Raw genomic sequence first — 26851 nt, forward strand, 5'->3', positions numbered from 1 at the left:
AGGGAGAAGGGTAGAGGGATTATTTGAGAAATTGCCAGTAGCCACTCATTGCAGCAGAAATTTTACAAATTGTTTTGTACATGACAATTTCATATTTGTAGGTGTAGGTATAATGGTGGGTAGGGAAAACAAATAAGGAATTTTTGCCTTAGAAGATATTTTTAATCTTCCAGAAGTGACGAAGGCAGCGATGATAATTTAGACCACCCTTACTTTTTAGGCATAAAAATTAGTAGCGAATTCTTGGTGTGAGAGATGTGTTTGCATATTTTCTTGGTCACAACTATAAAGTTATGATATAAACTATTGTACCATAGATAACTGTAACAGCTCTGCCTGGGGACAGGTAGCCAAAACGTACTCAAACAAGATACTCCATCTTCAAAAACGGGTATCCCGCTTGATGATTGATCTCTACCAATATTCTGTCTTTACCTTTAATCTAGTTTAAAAATTTCTCTATCTTAAAGCATGATGTCTATAACAAAGTCGTGCCATCTAATATTTCTGCTTTCTTTAGACTCATTAAAGATGCTCATCATTATAACACACGATCTCCTACCGCTGGTAACTTCTATATAAACTACTCTTGACTAAATCACTACAAGAATTCTTTTTCCTCTATGGGCGCAAAAATTTGGAACTGTATTCCTGATGTTTTGAGACAGCTCCCAAAATATAACTGAATCCTTACTTCATATCCTTCTAGACCAGGATTCTTAAATCCTGATATTGATATATTAATAAATGAAATGGCAAGAAACTAGATTTCATTAAAATAAAGAGTATTTTGAGCTTTTCCTGTTTTTATTTATGTGCTCGTGGCTTCGTTAATTAGCATACCTATATTTTTGTATTCACTTTTGTAATTGACATATGTACCTTTGTAATTATGTATTTTTTGTCATTGGAATAATATATTAATATGTAATTGACAAGTTTCCCATACTACCTGCCTCGATTAGCTTCGCTATATTGCAGGTAGTCTTAATTTATAGTTTAAATTGTGATTATAAATAAAGATGTTGTTGAAAAGAAACAATCTGTTTAAAACGCTGCAGTATCCAGTATCTCAGAGATCAAGGATTCAAAGCCCGCACAGGCCTAGAAATTTTTGTGAATGCTTTATTTTTATTACTGCTTAATTAGTGCTCAATTCTTAATCCACAGTTCACGCATGTGATTTTCATTTCACAATCATTAAAAATGTGATTAGTCACCCATTTAAATAGACGCGTCTTACAGGAAGAGACAAATACTTAATGAAAGTCAAAATTTTGTCTCAGCGATTGACATGACATCTTGGTAACACTCACCTTTCTGCCCATTCTTTGACTGCCTTGACATGCAGTCTCTCTGTTTGTGATGTTACTCCTGGCAGCTAACCCTTCAAGGGACAGCATGCTGCTCTTCAGCTCTTGATCTGCGTGGATTCCTTTTCCAGATGAGATCAGGTCTAAGCCACATGAGATCACATGACCCATTACTGAAATAAAAACAGGTGATATCATTTAAATGGGACACTCCACAAAAATGATACCATAAATTAATACTCTTTTAGAATGAAGGTCTGGTTTGTCCTTGAAGCCAGATTCTCAAATGCTTTCCTAGCACAGAACCACAGAGACTCTCTCGAATATGTTACACCATTTCTGGGTTCATGTGACATCCACTGAGCATATTGTGAGCCAATAAGGATAATCAAAGTTAAAAGCACCCTCATGTACTTAGACAAAATAAGAAAGATATTCCTTTATAACCAAGATCTACTGCTCTCTAGAAGTCACCACAAATCATTTTTAAATCACCCAGTCACTAATATGGCAATAACTGAATAATCTAAGTTGTTCAAATTTTTGGAAAGGAATGGTGACTTTGGCCAAGCAGTCAATTTTACTGATTGCAACTAAAAGGAGTGCAAAGACTTAATCACTAAAATGGCAATGGGAATATCCAAGGAAGAATATTTATTTTTGCACACGAGGTATTAGTTTTCAACAACTCAATTAACTCAATATTTGTTTAAATGATTACGATAATAATTCACATTTCTTTTTATATTCAATGTCCTTGACACAAGTATCTACCTAAATCTTATCTCTTCAATAAACAATAGACTATTCTGTCCAGAATTGTCTTCAGTCCATGCCAATAAAAAGTTGCACAATAATTGTTGTTCAAAGTGCTGAATAGAAAAGTTCTCACCGGCCAAAGTTGGGATCTGCTGCTAATATCTTCGAGACAGAGCCCTCAATTCCATTGACACTGTTGTCAATCATACCATCCTGTGTACGAATTAAACCAAAAGAAAAAAAAAACAACAACAAAAAAATAAATAATTCAGATACATTTTTTCCCACAAGGACATTAGTTGTCACGAGGCGTAATTGTCATATCTCTCAGGAAAAAGCTACATGGAAGTTATGGCATGACCCCAATCCTTAGTTACCGTTGGTGATCAACTCAGTTGCCTAAAACCAATCTATCTTGTAATAATTACCCCCATTAACAGACCACCATAGATTATTTACAAACTCATCACTGCTATTCATCAATGGTTATGAGAATTACTGACTGTAAAATTCTGAATAAGCCCTGGGGCTTATATTTTTCAAAGGACCTTTTAGGAGCTTATTTTTGGAAGGAACTTATTTTTGGAAGGATTTTATCTTTGGATGGAACTTATTTTTGGAAGCAGCTTATTTTTGGAAGGAGTTTATGTTTGGATGGAACTTATTTTTGGAAGGAACTTATTTTTGGAAGGAGCTTATTTTTGGAAGGGGCTTATATTCCAAGAGGCTTATTATAGGAGGAAAATTTGCATTTCAACTGGCTGGGCTTATAATTGGAGGGAAATTTGTGTCAAAGCTTTTTAATGTGCAACTGGTAATTATTAGGGTTTTGACTTGAGATTGATGATAACAAATTAATCACATTGAAAATGCCAAGTTCAAACAGTCAATGGCAATAAACTTTGTTAGAATGGAAATACACTAAAAACAGTAATGTAGTTCAGGCTCACAGTTCATGATAACTATGAAAAGTGTCGAGCCCCAGAGGGAGTTTGGGTGCAGGATGACAGGATTGAACTTCCTTGCAAATACTTTGTCTATGGACCAAATGAATTCAAGGCGCGATTGAAGACTTGTTGACCTCATTGCTTTAGTGCATGGAATCATTCTTTTATGACTAAAAAGACTTCCTGATAAAAGTGGTTATATGTAGTTTGCTTTGGTTTGTATTATAAAGAATTAAATTTCCAAATACAAATCCCAGGGGGTTATGTTCAGAGGGGCTTATTATACGAGGTATTTTTTCATTTCAAATTTGGGCGCTTCTACATGGAGGGGTTTGTACACAGAGGGGCTTAATATTTTCGGAATTTTATGGTAGCCATTTAAACTTAATTTTTATTTAGAAAATTTAAAGTTGCTCATATCTTCATAAAGATTTTCCTTGTTATTCATTTTGTAGCTATCAATTAATGGTTGCAGGCAAGGCAAATCTAGATTTACACCTCTCCCACATTGATAATCATACATATTAATTAGGGTTTTTCAAGTTGATCATAAAAACAAATTAATATCTTGCCATACTAGAATTGTGCACAATAAATAAAAATTAAGATATCTGTATCAGTTAAAATTAGTAAAGGCTGATAGTTTCGAAAGAAACTGTTTGGGGCTGCGTCGGTGGGAGTAACGAAATAATTTGGATATATCAACAAAATTGAAATGGTAAATTGGCCACCGTGATGATTACAAAAGCTGACGTTTCGAGCGTTAGCCCTTCGTCAGAGCCAAGTTAAAATTAGTAGTTTGATTCTTATGATATTTCACTTTAGCCCTGACACTTGTATAAATTTTCAACCAAAGCCAACCTGCATTAGGGTAGCATCAAATATTTTTGCTGCATCATTGCTACTTGTTGTCAGTGGTAATCCGTCACTTCTCCAAGCCTACAAAAACAGAGAACAAATGGTTTATTATTATCTCCATGCTTCCAGTTCATAACTGAAACCTTCCTTACTCCAAGTTTCAAAATCCAAGCAACTACACTACTTACTCTAGGCTATTAGCAGTGTGATTCAATTGTCAAGTGATATTTAATGCTGTGTTAAATTTATTTGGGTGACCAACATTTTCATTCCTGGCAACCACTCCATGATATTAAGTGGTAAGGAAACACACCTCCTCCCAGAAATTATCTTAAGAAGTGATACATAAAAATGGAGCAGTTTTCATGTGAGATTCCCCTATCACTTTCATTTTGCTTAGCCCCCCTCTGGGAAAAGTCCTAGAGAATTGTTCCATGTTCTCCATCAACAACACTAAAAAATATAAAAGCATTACACAACTCAGCCACTCCCATATTCATGCCCTAACGGCAACTGGCTTGTTTTTACTTTGAGCTCTCATTGACCCCTAGCCAATAGTTGGTTGCCATTTAACAAATGGTAAACACCACAGCATACACTCTAATTATTGATGCACACAGGAGGTTGCTAAGCACAAAAGATGCATAAGAGTCATGTGAGGTGATAGCTGAGAGAGACTCTGGGTTAAGCAAACCTCCAACATGTACGCTGTGGTGTTTACCACTTGTTTTATAATGTAACACTGATACATTTCAGCAAAGAGCCCCCTTTTAATTAGCAAATCTCATGAAACCAAAAAAAATAACAAGTGTGTGTGTAAAACTAGTCTTTACATTTGCTCATGTCAGAAGCGTACACCCATGGACAAATGGTGCAATTGAAGGGACTACCGCTGGCCACATACTGAGGACTCGCCAGGACCGCTGACCTGTGCTAGTCAGCAAGATCGTTTCGGACACTCGAACTCATGAACATCAACAAATATGTTGCGAATTGAACTTATTATCGTAAGTCTGTTATATTGTGTTCCGTTTAGCTTTATAGTTCGCGTTACTTAGTGTATGGATTTTGTGATTTATCCTGTAGATCTGTTTCACCGTTGTGATTAAACCAAATCAATCGAGGAGTTCGCTTCAGCAATTACGAAGTTGACCAATCAGAGCACACACTTTACTGTGGTTATTTTTAACTTATAATAGTCATGAGGCTAAGGGTGACCTTGTTATGTTACAGACATAATGCTGCTTTTCAAATGAAAATTAATCTTTTGTTATCATGCTAACTAGATACTGGTCTCTATCACAACAAGGTCATCTTCCGCCTCATTGCAAATCAAAGGCTTGGCAATCAAGTACACAACTGTAAAATGGTCTATTTTACCTGAATATTCTGATTGTCTGTTACCATAATTATTTTGATTTTGTTATTTGGATGCTCCATCAAAATGCTAATAAAAAATGAGTACCATAATTGAACTTCATAAGCCAATGGAGCAGGTCAAATTAATAGTCAATCGTTTAAGTGGGTTTATAATACAGTGAACAGTGGCCTGTCTTCATACAAAAATTAAAAAATTAAAAAATTAAAAAAAATTAAATTAAATTACCAAGGTGTTTTTGAAATGATCACATAAGGCATTGGTCTGACAAATGGTCCAAAAAGGCCTGGCACTGCAAACCTGATACTAGTATTTGTTTAAAAAATGCAGAGGGATTCTAAAAACTACATCAGCGAACAAATTTTCCCAAATCAAGCAATTTGACATCAGTGATTGCATGGTATGCCCAAATTATGACATTTCTTCAACTAAAAACACCGACAACTTGAAATTTTTGGGATCCCTTGACTTCGTACGTACAACCCCCTAATTAAGTCTCTCAAGGAGTTTGAGAGAAGCTTTCGGCAAGGAGTGGACATCATAATATGCACATTGTAAAATAAAATAGTGAAACTGTGAAGGGTAAGATGCTATAAAAACAAAACATAAAAAAAAAAAAAAAAAAAATTCGCTCCGAGCTCCTAAGGGAGCTAGGTCACGCTGAACCGGAGGTTAAATAACGCATTTATTTCAGTTCAGGTCTATTCAGCTTGTCGTCAGTTTGTTCCTCCCAAAATCTTCCAACTAATGATAAACGAGGTAGGACACACTTACGTACATCAAATGACGACTGAAACGTTATTCAGTGTACCATGACTGTGCATAACTCGTTGACTCGTGTCAACACAGGCAGCCCAAGCTCACTACGAGAAAAGCGGACGTGACTCTTACCGCGTTGCGTAACGTTTTATATTTATATAGGTTTGTATGGGATGTTATCGGTTTGCCTTAAAAGAGAGAAAAAAATGTCTTGTTTTGAAATATAATGGGCTCACTTTATTGCCTTGTTGTTTTCTTTGTTGATTCCGAACGTCTCAGGCCATTTTGAAGCGTTTTCGGCGAGTTAGCGCTATGTTGGTGTTAGCAGTTGAACACCAACATAGCGCTAACTCGCCGAAAACGCTTCAAAATGGCCTGAGACGTTCGGAATCAACAAAGAAAACAACAAGGCAATAAAGTGAGCCCATTATATTTCAAAACAAGACATTTTTTTCTCTCTTTTAAGGCAAACCGATAACATCCCATACAAACCTTTATAAATATAAAACGTTACGCAACACGGTAAGAGTCACGTCCGCTTTTCTCGTAGTGAGCTTGGGCTGCCTGTGGTGTCAACAGTATTTCCTACCTAAAGATAAAACCCAACATTTTTCACTTACGTCAAGATCCCTCCAGTTACTGTGCATATAAGACATTCCGGGAGAAAATAAAATACAGTTTTAGTGTGCTTAATGTTGCTTTACTTATTACACTTGTGATAGCAGCACATTACAGAACACGGAAAAAGTGCGGCCCACAGTAAAGAAGTCAGCGGTGCATAGCAGGAAGCAAAATATAGAAACAGACATCATGTGTCGGAAAGCGTGAAGTAAGAACAACGGAATATGCTCTCAGTGTTGCCTTTTATTTAGCTAGCAGAAAAGGCGTAATTTTGGCGGGCGAGTGCTCAGTGTTATCTAGATGAAAATTAGAGCTGCCATCTTTGACTTTTTTACAGCAACGGAGGGCTGGGCAGAGAAATAAATATTTACAAAGGGGGCGAGCGAGCGGCGGTCAAAAAGAGAGGGGAGGTCAGTGGGGCAAGGAATATTTTTCGCCTTTCCCCATTCCCCACCTCTTTTTCTTACCGTTGACTCTAACTCCAAATCAAACATGGCAAGTTTAATAAACGATTGCACGCTTAATTCGCCCTAATAAGATGCTTGCACTAGAGCCTTTATCATTTTATTTATTTATTATTATTATTTTTTTTATATTTCCAATTTTGTCAACTATGAACCGCTATTTTTCGGATAAAGTCTCCTGTTGCATTCTCTGTTGCCTCACAATTATGACAAAGACGTTTGCTTTGGAGGTCAGGCGCTGGTCCCGCGCCAGGAGCAGTTGGAGGGTTTGGTGGTGGGGAAGAGGGATCAGAAGAATATGGTGTATTAGGCGGAGGTGGTGGGTGCCGTCAGGGGAGGCAGTGGAACCCATGAAAGAAAAAAAAAAGGAGTGAGCGCAGGCTCTCATTAGAGTGGCGAAGATTGCTCCGGTTTAATTTGAGGGAACTCGAATAATGATGGTCTCGTACAAATTTCGGAATCGCTAGGCTATTCCTTGGGCGATGTCGAAGTCGTTGGCCGAGGGCGATACTCAGCACAGAGGAAGCAGTTTGTCCGAAAGGCTTACCAAAAGTGTATTTGTCGAGTAAACTTCGCTCACCGTTTTATAACGAACAAATTGTTAGGGATAATTGAATTCAGGTATTAAATAAGTGAAAGTTCCATCGATTGATTCAAATGTAAACAAATACTTTATACTTGCATTATAAAAATACAAAAAGCATTCCTTTGTATGAAAATGCCTTTGAGGTTTTTGTTTGTTTGTGCGTTTGATTGTTTGACTGTTTCTCTTATTGGTTGGCTGGTGAAGCTTATCTTCGCTGCGTGACAGGCATGTCACGAAGGCGAACGATAAATTAAAGCGCGAAACGTAAAGGTTTGACTAAGGGGATTTTTTTCTTTTTCTATTTTGTTTTTTTTTTAACATGGTTCTAGCTTACCGAGAGTTGAGACAACAAATTTTTCAGCGTTGAATTCCTATAGATCAACATAGGTTACACTTTGCACCCAATGTGGCAATTTTTAAAGCATTATTAGAATGCATGGTACGCTGCAGAGAATAACAAAGGAGTAGTAACGTAAATGATAATGATAATGGTAATAATAATTATTCCAACTCGACCCGCCGTTGTTTCATTTTTTTGTTCTATCGAAGGGTTGACTGATGTAGAAAAAACATTTTCAACCATAGGGAAATATCTTTTATTTCTATTTCTCTGCCAGTAGCCCACAGTTACTATGAGGATTTCAAGCAATCTTGCCTAACAAGTCTCCTTGAAACTATAAGATTTGTAGTTCCTTCAAAGATCATCAGAAACCTGGTAGGAAGAAGACGAAGAGTAAACCTGGAGTAAAACTCAGAGGACTCTGCTGGACCCAAGGAACAAGTAGAAATGGTGGAAGGGATGTATAGTACTTTAGGCTTTCAACCACCCAGCCACATTCTCATTTCCTGAGGAGGTAAAGAATCTACCAAGTTATTGAAGATCAGAACCTCTTTACCCAAAACAGTTTGTTGAAAACATCAAGCATGAGTAGATGTGCCCAATTTGCAAAGAGGCACGGGATCAATCAGTCCAGACAATGGCATTGTCTTTGCTATGTTCCATGCAAAAGATAGTGGGCCAATTTAAAGACAGCCTTAATGAAATATAAAGAACAAGTAAACACCTTGAAAAAAACAACCTGGGGGTGAGTAACAAAAAATGTATTACACTTTTAATTAGTCTAGATGATAGAGACTAGAAATAGCATAATTTTGACTAAATTGTTCTTTACATTTCACCTATTTCTAAGGTGAAAAGAAAGTGGTTTTCCTGTTTGGTGACTCAATTGGTGAATGTAAGATATTTGGAACAGCTGGTGCCTTAGCTCTGATCTACACAATAATTCATGCATACTAATAACTATATGATTGAGCAATCAATTAAAAGAACTTAAATGTAGCCTGTATTGTACATTACTATTTCTGTGAAACAGGTTTTCACCATGAGAATTGTATTTGCAGTCAAGTATTTATGTCATTGGTGCAAGATAAATCCCAAAATGATGCAAGTCTCTTGCCATAAACATGGACATACTGAACTTCCAACCCTTGAAAACATTCAAGAGGATTATGAAAAGTTTGTAGCAGATGGCTCTGTTACAAGTCAACAAAAGTTTTATCACAAAGTGATTCATGAGAAACTGCCGGACATTGAATTGGACAAAGTAAGATAAAAGAATTTATTTACTATTCACAGAAGTTGCTGAATTTACAAAGTCTGCATTCTAGTGTAAATATCATGCCAGCCTACTTTACACTACTACAGAAGGAGATAGACGAACTCCTTAGAAATGCAAAGGAAGAGGTAATTTTTGCTCAATTTGTGTTTTCCAGTATCACAGCTGTACAATCCGCCAATTCCATCACACATGATTCAAACCTATCTTAATTTTTTAGTGAAGGAAGCTATGATTCTGTGTTATAGTTTATTGATTTATAATATTACACTAGCACAAATCAATTTAACAACCCATCAAATCATAGCTACAGAACAGTACGTAAAGTAGTTCATATTTCAATGGTACTATCTCAACATTATAGGAAAAGCTTGCAGATGAACAAATGGAATTGGCTGCCTTTGAGAAAGCCAATGGACCACTACCAATTCATTTGGATGAGGTTCTTAAGAAAATGAATGTGGAGAGACAAGCTTACATGGAAAATCATTCATTTGTAACCATGTATGCACTTGCTGCAAGGTGACATAACTTCTACCCTTAAATAGTTCATTGATGACAAGACTGATAAGCTAGGTAAGTGAAAGAATAACTGCCTTTCATGGAAAACATGAATACAATAATAGGATCATGTCTCACTGTTCCCCCTTTTCTTGTGTTCTTGTTGCAGAGGAAGACATCACAAATTTCTTCAGTTCATTAGCAAAAAATTCCCAAACATGATGATCACACTAAAGCTATATATGCTACAAGAACATGTGTGCCCTTTCCTTCGACAATGTCACATGAGTCTTGGATTCTATTGTGAACAAGGGATTGAAGAAATACACTCCGAATTCAAAACCCAGTCTCAGCATTTTGACGAGGTGAAGAAAAAGGACACGAGATTACGTCAAATCTAGAATTAGTAGGGAAAGCTCCCAAACCTAAAGAGAGAAATTTAAAACAAAGAGCGAATGAGTATAACGCTTCCCTTTACAGTGGAAATGTATTGGTTCGTTGACTAAGAACGTGTGCTATATATGTAGATCTAGTGTAACTTATTTGCTAAGTTCTCTATTGGACGAATAAAAGTGTGACCGCACTCTTTAGAACCAAAACTAGACTTTCTGCTCGAAATTCAGTACCTCCGAAATTCAAAATGGAGTCGCATAACGGCCGATTTTGACATATCAAAAGCGCCTTGAATGGACTTTAAAACAATTCGGATTAAAACACTTACCTCCGTCAGTTGTTTAGTAAGGTTTCACGTCTTCTATTGTGACTCTCGCTTTGCTGGAAAAAATTCGGGCCTTTCCCGAATCAAAATCAAAGTTTTCAGTCGATTTCATAGGGTGTGCTTGTTGGGCTCCACTATAGCAACGCGTTTTCGTCGAACACAGGCAAAATTTAACCGATTTTACCCAAATTTTCGACAGCAAGTGCCTCGTACATGTACATGGATCCGCCATGCTAAATTTCACTCGCATACATTACAAATACAGAAAGATTTCATTGGCTAAACTAGACCTTAGTCCGAGTGGTTGCCATGGACGCCAGATTTACGCAAATACATAATTTGGTGCATAGGATGCACGATCCTCGCAGTAGATAGCGCTATTTAAGCAATAGCGAAAATCAGACCTGAAAAAAATCAGGCCTGTACGGGATTAAAACCACTGACCTCTGCGATACTAGTGCAGCGCTCTACCAATTGAGCTAACAAGCCAACTGGGAGCAGACCGTTAAGTTGATTCGTAATAAGCCCGTGAAAGTGATAAATGAGATACAATGAAATATATGAAGTTCATATATTTTGAACTGCGGTATTACATACATATGATGCACGATCCTCGCAGTAGATAGCACTATTTAAGCAATAGCGAAAATCAGACCTGAAAAAAATCAGGCCTGTACGAGCGCTGCACTAGTATCGCAGAGGTCAGTGGTTCGAATCCCGTACAGGCCTGATTTTTTTCAGGTCTGATTTTCGCTATTGCTTAAATAGCGCTATCTACTGCGAGGATCGTGCATCATATGTATGTAATACCGCAGTTCAAAATATATGAACCTCATATATTCCATTGTATCTCACATAATTTGGTATTAACCAGAGAAGTGATAATTAACTCCATGTTTCTTGTAGAACGCATGCGCGAACTAAACTTCCGCCGCGAAACAGCCGTGCTCTATGAGGGTTGTGTAAATGAGGTCCTTTGGTTAGCCTCTCTTTAGCAAATGCGCTTTGAAATTTGCAATTTTCTCCTCGAGTATTGTTTGAGACGAGTTTGTTCTGAGAAGTCTAAGGGCCTCCCCTTTTATGAAGCCTTTTTTAACTCCTTGTGGGTGACAGGAACTATAATGTGTAAACTGAAATGTCACAGTTTGTTTAAAATGAGTATGCACATCAGGGATTGGGTCTTTTTCGAATCGTTCGCCTTTGTAGTGGTAGGTGTCCAGGAATGTTGTTTCCTTATCGGAAATTTCAGGCGTAAATTTTATTGTTGGATGATGATTTTTTGCTTTTTCTATGAAATGCTCTATTGTTGCTTTGTTTGTACTCCATAGCGAGAAGATGTCGTCTATGTAACGTTTCCAAACAAACGGTTTGAAAAGGCTTTTGTCAAGGATTTCTGTCTCTACCTTGTCCATGAAAATAGTAGAAAAGGCGACTGCCATTTTCGTGCCCATGGCCGTACCATGTGTTTGAAGGTAGTGCTTTCCATTAAACTGGAAAGGATTTTCTTGGAGAATTAGCCTAAGCGTTAGTCTTAGTAGTTTTGTAGGGATAGGAGTTCCATTTCTGTAGAATACTTCGTATGCTCTGCATACAGTGTCTATTCCCTCGTCTTGTGGTATATTTGTATATAAGCTCGTAACGTCCATTGAAACAAGCATTACGTTCTCCGGGACTTTCGTATTTTCTAGGAAATTGACAAAGTCTGTAGTATCCTTAAGATACGACTTTTGTTTCTGTGCTATCGTCTGAAGGAGTTTGTCGACAAATGATGACAGTTTCTCTGTAGGACCATCACACCATGACACTATCGGTCTGCTGACCGGGGAAGGTTTGTGTATTTTTGTTAGGGTGTAGAATTCTGGAATTCGAGGCGGATTTGGGGTTTGACGAAGCCATTTTATAGTCATTACGTCTATATGATTACCGTTGTAGAGGTCTGCAATAAGTTCTCTGACCTTATGGTCCGTCTCTTTAACCATGGGTGATGCAAGAGGCCGGTAGTTATCTTTGTTATCTAGTAGAGTTTGGCCTTCTAAAAATTGTGTCGCGTTTGTTCATGACTACGCCTGTTGTTCCTTTGTCGGCCTTTTTGAGGTTTATCTCAGAGTCGCGTTTCAAGGTCCTGAGCGCCTTGCGTTCGACCGGAAGCAAATGATCTTTTGGCTTTGTTATTTCTATTTCTAAAAGGTCACCTTTAACCTCTTCTAAATAGCTTTCAAGGGCGACTGATTTTTGTATTGGTGGTAGCCATGCAGATTTGACGTGGCAGGGATGGGTTTTTTTGTCGTCCTCTCGGAATATGTAAATCAGACGCATTCTCCTTGCGAACTGATAAAAGTCACGCAATAGTTGTTGTCTGTCCTGTTTTTGTTTTGTCACGGGTGCTGGAATGAATTTAAGCCCTTTTGCCATTAAATTAAGCTGGTCGTTTGTAAGTTCATTATTTGAGAGGTTTTTTATGTGCGTTTTGTTCGCCTCTATTTTGATAATTGAACGTGTTTGGCGTCTGACTTCTCTGCGCTCCCTGCGCTTGTTAGTTGCTAGCCGCTTGGCTTTTGCGATTCGTTTTTTGACCCATGTTTGTATTGGGAGTCAGAATACGCGTGTGTACTTTTCAAATTCTTTATTCTCCACTGTTTCTAATCTTTTCATCATACTGCCCAACTAAGCGATTTCTTCCCGTAGATTAACAGCTATGTTTTTGACTGTCTCGATCGTTACATTGTCTTGATTGCTTTCAGCTTGCGCCACGCGCGCTGATTCGATCGTACTGCAGTTCTTAGTGTTCAGTGTTCCGGCCGTTTTGGCTCGTTTTCTTTTCGTTATTTCGGTCTTAAACCCACCGATTTCATGTTGATGGAAGCACATGATCGCCTTTACTGTTTCTTGCTCCGCGTTGTTACGGATTTGCTTTTTTGATCTCTTTTTTGAAATCCTCGTCCGCTCTTATTTTGGCCCTTGCCCTATAATGTAGGGGTTCTGGGCAAGTTCCTTTTCCTATGTCAATATTCTTATATCTATGTCTATATTCTATATCCTTTTTCCATATCCGGAGCTTGTACGCTCTTCGAAAAGGTAAGCTGGAAGGATCAATGTTACTATAGGTAGAATCGGCCGACATGGCGACCGACATGGCGACAAACATGTCGGTCGACAGTCGGTCGATAGTCGGTCGATAGTCGGTCGACAGTCGGTCGACAGTCGGTCGATAGTCGGTCGATAGTCCGACAGAAAACCTGCAAGGTCTGTTGAGGAGGACTAAGAAAGGCCTGTCTCTAACGGAAGAGCTTATCAATTTTTTTAAGCACTGCTTTCCCGGAATTGAAATTGAATAAATGGCAGACTGACTTAGGTATTGTTATATTTTCTTTGTACCCTTGTAATGAATGATCGAGATCTCGATTATAGGGACGCTGACCATGTTAACCTATAATTTGACGAATGATTTGCTGTTTATTATTTAGTTTCACGGCCGTTAAAAATAGATAAGTTAATAATGAAAGATAAACAAAAGATGAAATTTAAAAAATAGATAAAAAAAGATTGAGCTGGGGGTTCGATTGTTCTTCGAGGATCTCCGGGTAACTTCGGAGACCCTCAGATATTTATCGGTTAATCCTCGGATTACACATTCGGAGCTCGTACACTCTTCCGAAAAATCTTGAAAAAAGAAGAAAGAAGAATTGAAAAAACCATCCTTCAAAATATCAGAGCTCTCCGGGTAACTTCGGAAACCATGGAATAATCTTCGGGTTAATCATCTGAGTATTTTTGGAGTTCATACACTCTTCGGAAAACAATCGGAGTCGTTTTAAATAAGAAAACAGGCGTTGAAAAATCCCGGCAGGATTCCGGCGGAATTCCGGTGGAATTCAGGATTCCAGACTTTCCAGACTACCATTGAGAAATACTCGCTGCCTCCACCAACTTCGATAAACTTGAAAATACTCACGGCCTCCGCTAACTTCGATAAACTTAAAAATACTCACGGCCTCCGCCAAATTCAACAAACACTGCCTCGTCACACTTGACTGACGACGACCAACTCACTTCGCTTGTGGAAACTTGGTTGAAACTTAACCTAACCTGTCCTGAAGAGTTTAGAAAATAAATGCGAAAAAGAGTATAAATATTTCACTAAGTTAGCATCTAATATGTAAACTAAGGACAAAAATCTTGAGTTTAGAACATATTTATGTAATTGGAAAGAAAAATTGCTAAACGGCATTTTAGTCCATTTTGGCGCCTCATATTTTTGTCCACTTTGGCGCCTCATACCCAGTGTGCCTCATTTAGTTTTTTCCCAGATTATAGTTTTTTATCCTCTCCGGGGACTTTAGATGTTAAACCAAAAAGAAAACAAGACCTCTTGGACAACATTAGTTTGATAACGTGCATACTTTAGTCCCTTATGACAGTAGGTTAAAAAAATACAACTTTTTCAAGCATACTTTATTTCTGAACTTTGTTGTCGAATACCATGCAATTGATCCTACATTTAATTTATTTTCGGTAGGAGCTTGAGTATCAACAAGTTGAAGAAATTGCCATCAGACGTTTTCAGTAACAATGCCCAGCTGGAGTGGCTGTAAGTTTGGAACCTTTTATATTTGTGCAAGGAACGCGTCTAATGCATATCGCATTTGTAAGAATACCAGGAGATCAGGGCAACAATTTATCAGCTACAAAGAGAAGCAATAATTGTTATGATTTCTTAAAAATTGAAGAAGGGGGGGGGGGGCTGCCTGAAATGCACCATTATTACTCTCTACCCATGCAAAGAATGGAATATTCTGGAATATTTTGGAGTATTCTAAAATACAAGTGTAATGAATGCTTCGAATCCAACGCGTATTGTTAAGAATAGCAGCAGATCACAGCAGCGATACATTAGCTCCACATGAAAACAGTTGCAAGGTACAAATGTTGCCTTTCCTTTGTCCCCACATCTAGCTACTTCGGTTCAACATCAGGTGTTAGTCCTCATCTATGTAACTTTCATTTCTTTCCTACATTAAAAAAAAAATTCTTGCGAAACTGACCTTCTTTGCCAGAAAAAAAAAAACAGGCGTTTAAGTGTATGGTTTCTACATCCCAATAAAGCTTGATTAACACTTGAATTAGGACATTCTCTATAAAAAAATGCATTTGACCAGGAAAATTTTTTCCTCGTTACATACATTATCAAAGAAAACAGTTGTAAAGAGAAGAATGCTGGGAAAGCATTTCCTTTAGACCACTCCCCTCTTTCCTGATTAGTCTCTTTACCAAGTCAACTGCACTGGTAAATTTGCCCTTAACAAGTTTTTCTGCGATAACTTTCCAATTAGCCAGAGAAATACCGCATAATGCTTCATTAAAAGAAAGCTTCTTCGCTTAAACTTAGACGTTAAAGCGACATTGTATGGACATCTTGCAACAGTTCAAATCAGGGTCGGGTGAAACGAACAGAGCTAACGTCGTTATTTTACTCTTTGTTCTGTATGGTAATGAGCATCCGAAAAGATCATAGAAAGTGAATATTTTCAATAAAATAATCATTTCCTGAATATTCTATGAAGCAAAGAGGGACAAGAAGCCTTAGTTCGAAGCGCTCAATAAAGCTGTCTTTTATGTGATGCAAATATTAACCTCAGGTACTAGTGGTATAGCTCACTGAGATGCTGTTTGCTCTAAAAAGTAGGAGTTGTATCTTGAAGCAGCCATTTTTAGAAGGAAGTTGAACAAAGGCAGGCTTTAAACCAAAATACACTGAGTACATCGGTGATCTCCATGAACACTCCACCTGCACTGGATGCTATTTCGACTCCTGATGTACATACGATTGGGAACTCTGTCTTTAGGAAATAATTTCATTTTCTGTCAAATAAAAAAATCATTAATATTCAATAAGATAGTAAAGAAAAAGCCATTTACTATAGTAAATGGCTCTTTCTTTCTTTTTTTTAGTGACCCAACTGCCTCTAATGACCCAGTCAGTCATTTAAAGCCAACTGCCTCGAATGATCCAACTGCCTCAAATGACTGAATTGCCTCAAAGGACCAAAGTGGTTCCAGTGACCTAACTGTTTCAGATGACCCAGTCATTTCAAATGACATTTCCTTTCTGAAACAGCAGAACCTGACATGTGGCCATTAGCGAAAATGACCTAATCAGTGCAAGTGACTCAACTGCCTGGCGGAAATGACCCAGTCATGGTCAATATTCTGTGGACCCCCCGGTCCAAATCCGCCCTCTAAGCGGATTTGGACCCCCCGCAAAACTGAGTGAAAACATCATCCCTTACATACCTGAGCGAAAGCGCTAAGGATTAAGGTCTAGGATTTAGGGTTAGGATTAGGGTCTAGGGTTTAGGATTAGGGTTTTAGGGTCAGGGCTATATGATACAAACGACGCTTGGCGAATTTGGACCGAGGGTTTAAATCCGTGGAGAGTCCAAATCTACTCTGACACCGAAAAACGTACAATTCGCTAGGGTTTCCCTTGAGCAAGAAAACAATCGAAAAACATCGTGTTTTCTTGAGGTTAGCGATTAGTACTTCTGCGGTAAAACGCTTGGAATATGAAGCGCTCCTGTGCTGAGGAAAAAAAAGCTATAGGAAAAGAATGCAAGCTCGTCAGAAGTTTTTCCATAGAGCAGGAAAACAAAAGCTAAGACGAAAAACACGGCTTCATTGCTTAATTACGGTCATTAGTAATTCGGTGAGTACAGCATCGTTCGCGTGCTCGGGAAAATTAGAGAAACACTTTCGGTTGAACTAGCTATACACTAGCATTTCCATGAAGCAGGAAAGAAAGCGACGAAGATCATTTTTTCATGCTATTAGTAATTCTTTATGCTATTAGTAACGCTTTATTCCGTTGTAGAGAGCTCTGCGTACGAATAATTAAACTCATCCACCCTTGAGAGATGAAAACCACAAAGACTGGACTTTACTACAATATGCAAAGTCTGCTTTATACAACCTTCGAAAAATTCTTTAATTTCAAGCACAATATACAGGTCGTATTTCTTGTTTATACCTTGCAATATAGGGCAAACGTAGCAGGTGAATATGTGCCTGAAGAAATGAACAGGATTTCTGTAATCTTCAACAATCTATTTATACATTTTATGCGATTATTCCGACAGTTCCCAACACCAGACATTCCTTGTTAATTTACCCACCCCTTATCCTCTAGTCAGCGCTTCCTGGCTCAATACGAGGATTGCAGTGCGCGATAGTGTGTAATGTAAGGCCTCTTTATATTACCAAGAGATAGTGAAACCGCCTCCCGGTTAGCTCAATTGGTTGAGCGCCGGACTGTTGTGCGGGAGGTCGAGGGTTCAAGCCCCAGCCGGACCAACACTCAAGGTCTTAAAGTAACTGAGAAGAATGTGCTACCTTTCTATAACATCAAGAAATGGATAGACATTCTAGTCTTCTCGGATAAGGACGAATAAACCGTAGGTCCCGTCTCCTGCATCTATTAATTAGTTAATTTGGTTAGCCAGGGGACGTTAAAGAACCCACTCACGAAATTACTGTGATGTGGTCTGGTCGGTTTACTGGGAATTGCGAGGAGGGGGCATTGTTAGATTTACCTTTAATGGATTGTGAACTGCTTAGCAGTCTGGTAAAGTCCCCCACGCAGTGTTGTAAAGCGCCATGAGCTCAGGATACGAGCGCTATATAAATAGAAATTGTTATTATTATTATTATTATTACCACAACAGGTAAAGAGAGTGGGAGAAAAAACATTTGTAAAGAGTCCAGATTTTTCAGAACTAGACGAAAAAGAAAAAGAAAGCAAAAGAAAAAAAAACCGAATGTGCCTCAATTAGTTTTGTCCCAGACTAAAGCTTTCTATCCTATCCAGGTCCTTTAGATGTCAAACCAAAAAGAAAATATGAGTTCTTAGACTGGGTAGCCGAGTTTGATAACTTGCATATTTTAGCATCTCATATCAGTACCTGAGAAAATAATACAACTTTTTCAAGTGTACTTTATTTTCTGGACTTTGTCGCTGACTTTTATATTTGTTCAAGGAACGCGTGTAATGAATATCGCATTTGTGAGAATACCAGAAGATCAGGGCAACAATCTATCAGCTACAAACAGAAGCATTTAGGTTGGAAAATTGAGGGGGAGGGGTGGAGGGAGGTGAGGTGTAAGTAAAATGCAACCTTTTGACCTCTCTCCCCTCCCCCTAGCCCTTAGGTATATATCTCTCCCCTTCATCTGGTTTAACACCCCGTGCCATTCATTGTCTACATATCTTCAATTTCTCTCTCACATTTTAACTTTCCTTTGTGATTACTCATTACTGATTACCCGTTTTTCTCAAGTAAAAGACAATCAGCTTAGGTTATACATCACAAAAAAGCTGTATCAACACTTAAACTAGGAAATGTATTGGTTCAGGGAAAACTTCATCCCTACAAAGTTAACGTTCTCATAGAAAACTTGTGAAGGTCATTTAAAAATGGAATTAAATAGATTGAGAAAATTAGGAACATTTGCAAAGCTACTTCAAATGCTCTTTGAAAAAACAATGACTATTAATGTTAAACTACATTTCATAAGTTTCAAGTTGCATTTGGACCCCCAGTCCATATCCACTAGCAAATATGGACCCCCTCCCCTTGGCAGATTTATACCCTCCCCTACTCACTCGTTTGTTTCATGTAACCCTATCCCTAACCCCAACCACAAGACTAACGGCCTAAACCTAAACCCAGCCCTAACGCTAACTAAAACTTAACTTTAAACCCTAAACCCTAACCCTCACTCTAACCCTAGAACCCTAACCCTAACCTTATCCCTAACCCGAAGGTTTATCAGGTCAAGAATATTCTATGTAGTTCAGTATTCTATGTCTGTGTTTCAGTCTTTCTCAGCTCTGTTTATTCTTCTTTGCACGATCGATCAAATAAAAAAAAAAAGGAAAAAACAGCTCAGCTCTTTTCTGAATCCTTAAAGCCCCCATAGAGACATCTGGTTCCTAATAACCGTATTTGAATTTGGCTATCTATTTCTGTTGAAATTTCTGTTCCACTGAACTGAAACTTTATTTTAAAGAGGAAACCACATCACCCTTGGGTGTTCAAGTGGCCAAAGGGATAAGAGCATTACAAGACCTGTGGAGCCACCTGATATCTTGAGAATGATAGCGGGACTCCTACGCGCGCGAAGCACAGGTGGGGCAGAGCCCCATACCCATGGAATATGGTCAACCTCTTTTCGTTTGGTTGTCAGGTGACTGACCGAGCGTACGTTCGTATGTACGCACCTGCCCTCTGTCATGTATGCTATCACGAAAATTCAATATGATCAAATTTGAAAATGACGTCCGAGCGGCTTACCCTCACAATTTTCAGGTCGGATTTTTCGTTCATTTGCGATCGAGTTAGACCTTGTGGAACTCAGAATGTAAAGTAACAATGCTATAGAATATTCTGCTTGGAAAAGAATGGATATCAAGGTCTTAAAGGTGACAAAATAAGCTCTCGAGTCAACGACACTACGATTCTCTAAGGCGATGCGAATTATGGACGTACATACATACATACATGCATACATACATACATACATACATACATTTATTTGATAAAGCAGCCAAGGGCTGATGTGGACCTGCATCCAAAATTTATAAAAAGTCCATATGCGCATATATTATAACAATATTGGTGTTAAAAGATAGTCAAGTATAAAGAAAAATAAGTTAAGATTATATAAAATGTAGAGGATAAAATTAAGTTAAAAATATACATAGTCCTTATGTTTGTTAACTAGAAATGGAGCTCTGAATGAGAGATTATTGATGTCCTTGGAAAATCTACGAAATTGTCTTTACTTATTGTCTCATTTATATTGATTAATCTATTAAGAAATGTCCAAATTGTTGGTCCCCTGTATTGAATAGATTGTTTGCCAACTTCATATTTTACACGTGGAATAACAAATTGGCTGCCCCTTCGAGAAGATCTACTGCCGGACTTTAGAGTAAATAAAGATGCAAGGTTGTGAGGAACATTATCTTTGATGACATCGAACATGAACAGCAGTAAACGCCTATTGTAGAAGTATGACATGGGAAGCCAATTAAGACTTTGAAGATTATCTTGTTCATGAATTAGCCCAGCTGCTCTTTCATGTATAGGATTCAAGGAGTTGAGTATAGCAGTACTACGATTTCCCCACACAACTATAGCATATGTTACTGCTGGTATAATGAATTTGAAATAAATGTCATCTAATACTTTAGGGGGTAATCTATTTCCGCATACGTTTTAAGGTACCAACTTTTTGTGAGAAGTGTTTCTTTATATGGCAAATGTGGTTTGACCAAGACAAACGTAAAGTTAAAACCGAACTTTCGGACTTCAAGCAGGGCATAGCGACGATTTGACGATTCGATGGCCCGGTAAATATTATGTTCGAGTGACAATGTGTTCAAAAAGTATTGTTTAATAGAAGACTTCGCGTCAAATCGAGGTTTTTCAGAATTTTCAACATAACGCTGCGCAAACTCTGACCTTGAAGGCAAGTAAACAACTATCTAAGCATGATGAATTTTACCGCGTGGGCTTTGTACACGTAAGAAATTCGTACGTTTTTCACTTCTAACAGCAAATCAAAAACTGTTTTGAATAAGTCTGTCGTCCCGAAAGATCTCTTGGCCATTTTATTCTTACTTCCTATTGACAGTTTCTATCTAACTTGAGATCTCTTCACTCACGGACAAATTCCATTTTGAAATATGATGATCCACGGAAGGTATAAATAAGAATAACTTCCAGCATGGCGCGACATTTCAAATACATCATGGGTCACGGGGATAAGTTTTCTCAGTTTATAGTCTCTTGTTGCGGTGTGCTCAGGCAGTAATTATCATTTCTGAAGATTTACGCCTTAGTAAGGTTCGAGAGATGATATTTAGTAAAATATTCAAATTGTCGAAAATACTATAAACGGAGCAGAATAGAGCAAGGAAATCTTCGTAGATGTAGAGACTTGAAATTGGCTGTAATAGACTCATCACAATTTTCAAAGCCCGCGGAATAAAGGAAGAAAATAATTAAACATTCCGTATTTCCAAAAGAAAGATCAAAGGCTTAGAGTCCTTATTTCGTGCTTTCCAACTCAATTATGCGAGTCAGTTGGTTCCACTGCCGACAATGAAAATATTATGTATCCGTTAACCGTAAATTGGCCAAAATATCATCATAGAAATCGTGTGAAAGACATTTGTAAATTAATTGGCTCCTTTCCACAGGGTTAGGATTTAATTTTGCATTACTGCGCAGCACCTTTTTACGAAAAATTGATACGCTATTTCAAATGCTCCTTGACAAAATGACTGTGTCCTCAGTTCAATTCTTAATGATAAAGGAAATGCCACCAAAGAAAGCACGAACCCCCTGTGGATTCTAAAAAAAATAGGATTGGCCAATGGTTAATACATGTTGCATGGATGGATGTCTGATATATCGGCTCCGCGTGATCAACGAAATGTAATAATGCAGTGGACACCTTTGGCTCAAAATAGGAATCTCTAGCAGTATTAGTAGCTTTGCTTCTTACCCAAAACATTTCTCACGACTTGAAGGTATTGATGATAACGATAATGTATTTATATCAGCAATGCAGCTGAACGCAAGTTACACAAACTAACTGCCATCATTTGTTGAAAAGTTCTTGTACAACAACCAGTTGGAGGACTTACCAAAAGAGATATTCATGAAGAATACCAACCTAAGATATCTGTAAGTTAAAAGTGAAGACTATTCCTGCTAATTTTAGCCCTGCAGGGAATGTAAAAGGACAATGCACAGGGAAAACGAAAGTGTTGAAGAGATAGTTGTAACAGTTACTACACTAAAATGATCAGACATATTCACTAAAGTTAAAAAAAAATGTACTATTGTTCAAAATAGCATATTGATAGATAAGGCCACACTTTGTAGTCCTCAATCAGACAATCGTTATGATATATGTATATCAACCCATTCCACCGGTTCTTAGCCTAGTTACCCTTCGAGTTTAAGGGTGGGAGGAAGGGGGCGGGATGAAAAGTGGCGTAGCCACTGGAGGCTTATTTCTTCCATCCTAGGGGGGAGGAAACTCGTCCACTTCCGCTTAATTCTGCCGGCGTGAACTCTCTAGCGTCCTATTCGCGGTAAAAGGCTTTACGGGTTACCAGGACAAGACATGAAATGAATGATAATCCTCTTTCTGCTGTGGAGTCAAAGTATTTTGTAGGGGGCATGGGCGGAAGGTTCAAAGGAAAAGAGGCTGTAGCCCAATATCTCTACCAATAGAAAATGAATTACGCCAATCAATAACGCCTCAGATATATTGTGACCAAATATATACGTAAGAGGTACTTGAGTCTTTCAATTTTACAAGAAATAAGGTGACTATGGTAAAAAGAGAATCAATTTAAATTGAATAAACCCATCTGAGACTCTCATGAGAAGAATATAATTAGTAATGTAAGAGATATTGTTTAATAACCTTTTCATTTCTCAACTTAAAGTCAGCCCAAGGACATATAATCAGCGACAATGACACTTACAGTGTATATATCTTGTAGAATATCATCACATGTTACATCTTTCATATTGTATTAGAGCCGTGATACCGCGTGGGATATTTTGTTTTGTTTACAATGCGAACAATTTTTCGAATAATATTTCCTTACTTGCTAAAAAAAATATTTAAAGCGATGACCGAAGAAAATACAGCGTGAGAAGATTAGTTGTGTTTGGAATCGGAGTTTTCAGAAGACACGGAAAAAAAATCTCCAATCATTTGGGCTCGAGAAACTCGTAAGGGGTGGAAGAGGGGAGTTTTACGGTTGGCAGAGCAGAAAAAGGTGACTTGTTTTCCAAAAAGAATGCAACATAGTGGCCCCCGATAATGCTTGGGCAAAAGAAACGATAGTAGGCAAAAGGAAAGCTTCTTCATTACACTTTTTTCAGACTCTTAACTTACAGTGTAAGAAGAACTTGGTTACCTTGTTTCCTTTCATTACAAGTTATTTTGTTGTTTTCCAAGCCTTTTACTTTTAAGCTTTAATTTTGCGCGAGGCGGTAGAAACATTCAACGTATTAAAAAGGTGTTCAATATTGAACCAGAAATATTTTGTTTAGCTTCAGGTGTAAATTTAAAGAAAATTGTTCAAACGCAATAGCGAAAAAAAGACCCAGGATAGATGAAAATATGATAGCAGCCATATTTAAAACATTTAAACTTTCTGCTTGTTCTGATTTAGACAAATCTGTGTTGGAATAATCTTCTTATCCACCCTTAGGAGCGGACATCACTAATCATAAAATATGCTTGAATGCAAGACTACTATGTCAGTTTTTTTTTTATTTTAAAAGCTTCAGCTAAGTTAGCAGAGATACAAATTTTATTCCCTCCCTCTGTCTTGCGAAATAAGCCTGATCGTATCCAGTATGATTCTGTGCGTGCGCATGCACAATAAAACAGGTTTTATTTAATCTTCAACAAACTATTTTCAGTATACGTTTCATATGACTATTCCAATATTTCCCGCTCCAAACCATTGCTGTTAATTTACCCACCCCTTATCCCCTACTCAGTGTTGCTTGGATGATTATGAGAACTACAATGAATGACAATGTTGGCCTCATTTGACCAGAAGAACGTTGATAATACTCTTGTAAGAATGTCAAATACTGATGCTGCCACTAAGTTTCTTACTACCCTGAATGCCTTACATCCCAGTTTACTGTTCAGGATGGAGCTTCCTGTTGATGATAGGATTCCTTTTATCGGCATTGTTATCATCAAGAATGGAACAAAACTTGAATATCAAGTCTATAGAAAGCCAACTAATATTGCCTTCTTTTACAATTTCACGGTCATACTGACAAACGCTATAAATACTCTTTATTAAAGACAATGTTACACCGCGCTTATGCGCTATCCTCCACATTAGAGGCTTTTAATGAAGAGAATGCGCGAAATTGCGCTCCATTTTTAGCCGTCTTGATTACCCTTGCAGTGTTACAGATTCTGTTATTTCCGATTTTGTTTCTCGTAAACCTTCTGTAGGGACAGCGGAGAGAATTGCTGACGAGAGCAACAGAGTCACAGTTAATCTACCATTCAAAGATCAGGTTTCAGCTAATTCTGTTCGGAGACAACTGTGTGATCTCAGTAATAAGATTGGCCTCGTTTTGCAGCCAGTTTTTGTAAGCAAGAAATTAGAACAAGACCTAAAACCTAAAGAACCCAAGCCGTCAGTTTTTAATCAGCGATGCGTTGTTTATCATTTTGTATGTGATCTGTGCGATGCACATTATGTCGGCTATAGGGCCCGACACCTTTTTCAACGCGTCGCTGAACACAAAAATTCGGGAATTGGCAAGCATTTTCATGAAGCGCATGGTAGGAGGGATCGTTTGAATGATAGTCATTCTAAGATTCTCAGAAAGTATCAAAGTGAATTTGATTGTTTAGTGTTTGAAATGCTTTATATTAAGAAATTAAAACCTAATCTGAACGTCCAAACGGACCCCATACGTGCTAAACTTTTTGTTTAACACGCAAATTCTTTTTCCCTTATTGTTCGTTTTTAGTATTGATAGAAGTTATTTTTATACAGTCTTGACTTGATAATGACGTTATGTTAACGTCGAAACGTCGTCGATTTTAGCTTTCTATAGCTTTTTATCGTTTTTAAATTTTACAATGTTAAGCTGCATAACCGATATTCCCCTATCATCCAATACTCGAGAGGTGAGCTGTTATCGTTACGCCGGAACTATGTTTTGAAGTTCGATCGATCATTCTTCGGTGGCCTCCGAGCTTGTGGGATACTTAGGTATAGAGGCAAGCGATCTGGCAAGAGAGTGAAGCTATCCAGGAGTATTCCAGTCATTGTTCCGCGGCGTTTCGATAAAGCTTTATTTCATTGTAGGAATTTACATAATCTTATCCCGGTCAAGAAAGCAAACAAACTAGCTCCTGTTATTAGCCATCGATTCCCAGCCTCTTTACCGTCGGGCCTTATTTTTAATGCGAGATCGCTTCAGCCGAAAGTGGATGAATTAGAGTGCATTGCTGAAGATAAAAACGCTGATGTTATTTGTGTCGCAGAGACTTGGCTATCAGAGCAAATTCCTGACACTGTTGTAAATATGCGGGATTATATTCTGTTTCGAAATGACCGGCCACCCCATGCTGGCGGTGTAGCCGCTCATGTCAAATGTAACATCCCATGTAAGCGGTTGCTCGATTTTGAGCTTCGTGGCACTCTTACGGAAACCTTATGGCTTCAAATAAGACCTCATCGGCTCCCTCGCCATATCTCTATTTATTTACTCGGAGTTATATAGCATCCACCGTACGCAATGGTTGCAGATAATGAGAAATTATATAATCATCTTCAAAGCGTAGTAGATGCGTACCTTTGGGACCACCCGGAATGTATGGTCATAGTCTCAGGAGACTTCAACCCAAACTCGACCAATGTTTCGGACATCTATATTAAGCGCACGTGCGGACTTTCGCAAATAGTATCAGTTTTCACGCGAGACACAGGCACCCTAGACTGGTGCCTAACTAATCAGCCTAAGCTATTACCAGTTCCCCAACAGCTTCCGAAATTTGGATCCAGCGACCATTTCAGTGTGTATATTCACTCGCGTGTCTTTAAGACCACCCTGGCTAAAAGAACACTAACTCGCCGCGACACGCGTCATAGTCGTATGAGAGATTTTGGCCAGTGGCTTACGTCATTTTCCTGGGACAGCCTTTTTTCTTTAAGATCCTATGCTGATGAATTTGAGTTTTTTCATCAAACTCTTATGAACTCTGTTGACTGTTTCCTCCCGCTTAAAACATTTAAGGTCCATCAAAGAGATAAACCTTGGATAACCAACGCGATCAAGATTGCGATCAAGAAACGGCAGAGATATTTAGCGCAGCATGGGAAAGACTCCTTTCTGTTTAAGCTTTGGCGTGATAATGTTCAGCGGCTTATTCAGCACAGTAAAAAGGCCTTCTATAAAAACAAAGTTAAAAGTCTCAAGAGCGCGCATGTTGGAAAGTGGTGGAAATCGATCAAGAACTTGTCAGGTGTTTCGTGTAGTGAGGGCTTATGGTATAGTCAACTTATAGATACAGAGACTGTAGATACAGTTAATGATCTTGCAGAAAATATTAATGACCTTTTTGTGCCTCTAACGTCAGGGTTCTCCCCCTTAACATCGGCTGATATCGCGCGCATACGTGTTGATGAGATACCAAGTCATTTATTTGTGACCAAACGGGAGGTGTATGTCGCGCTCCGCAGAGTCGAGACCCAGAAA

The 26851-nt window shown here is 38.2% G+C and overlaps 1 protein-coding gene, 1 long non-coding RNA gene and 2 pseudogenes across 2 annotated transcripts; 2 read left to right on the plus strand and 2 right to left on the minus strand.

The window, feature by feature from the left end:
* Positions 1–26851, plus strand: part of LOC148737496 (uncharacterized) — a 221608-nt pseudogene that overhangs the window by 162431 nt on the left and 32326 nt on the right.
* Positions 1352–2523, minus strand: LOC148737503 (uncharacterized). The gene is made up of 2 exons (XR_015997091.1): positions 2206–2523; positions 1352–1486 (listed from the first exon to the last, which is right to left on the minus strand). It is a non-coding gene; the product is annotated as an uncharacterized LOC148737503 (long non-coding RNA).
* On the minus strand, positions 3866–12865 carry LOC148737504 (uncharacterized; annotated as a pseudogene).
* On the plus strand, positions 8963–10203 carry LOC148737505 (uncharacterized). The gene is made up of 3 exons (XM_088747805.1): positions 8963–9289; positions 9666–9823; positions 9972–10203. The coding sequence occupies exons 1-3, from the start codon at positions 9068–9070 to the stop codon at positions 10201–10203; spliced, it is 612 nt and encodes a 203-aa protein (XP_088603931.1). The 5' UTR covers positions 8963–9067.

The sequence above is a fragment of the Stylophora pistillata genome, chromosome 2 (assembly GCF_964205215.1).
Source record: "Stylophora pistillata chromosome 2, jaStyPist1.2, whole genome shotgun sequence".
NCBI lineage: Eukaryota > Metazoa > Cnidaria > Anthozoa > Scleractinia > Pocilloporidae > Stylophora > Stylophora pistillata.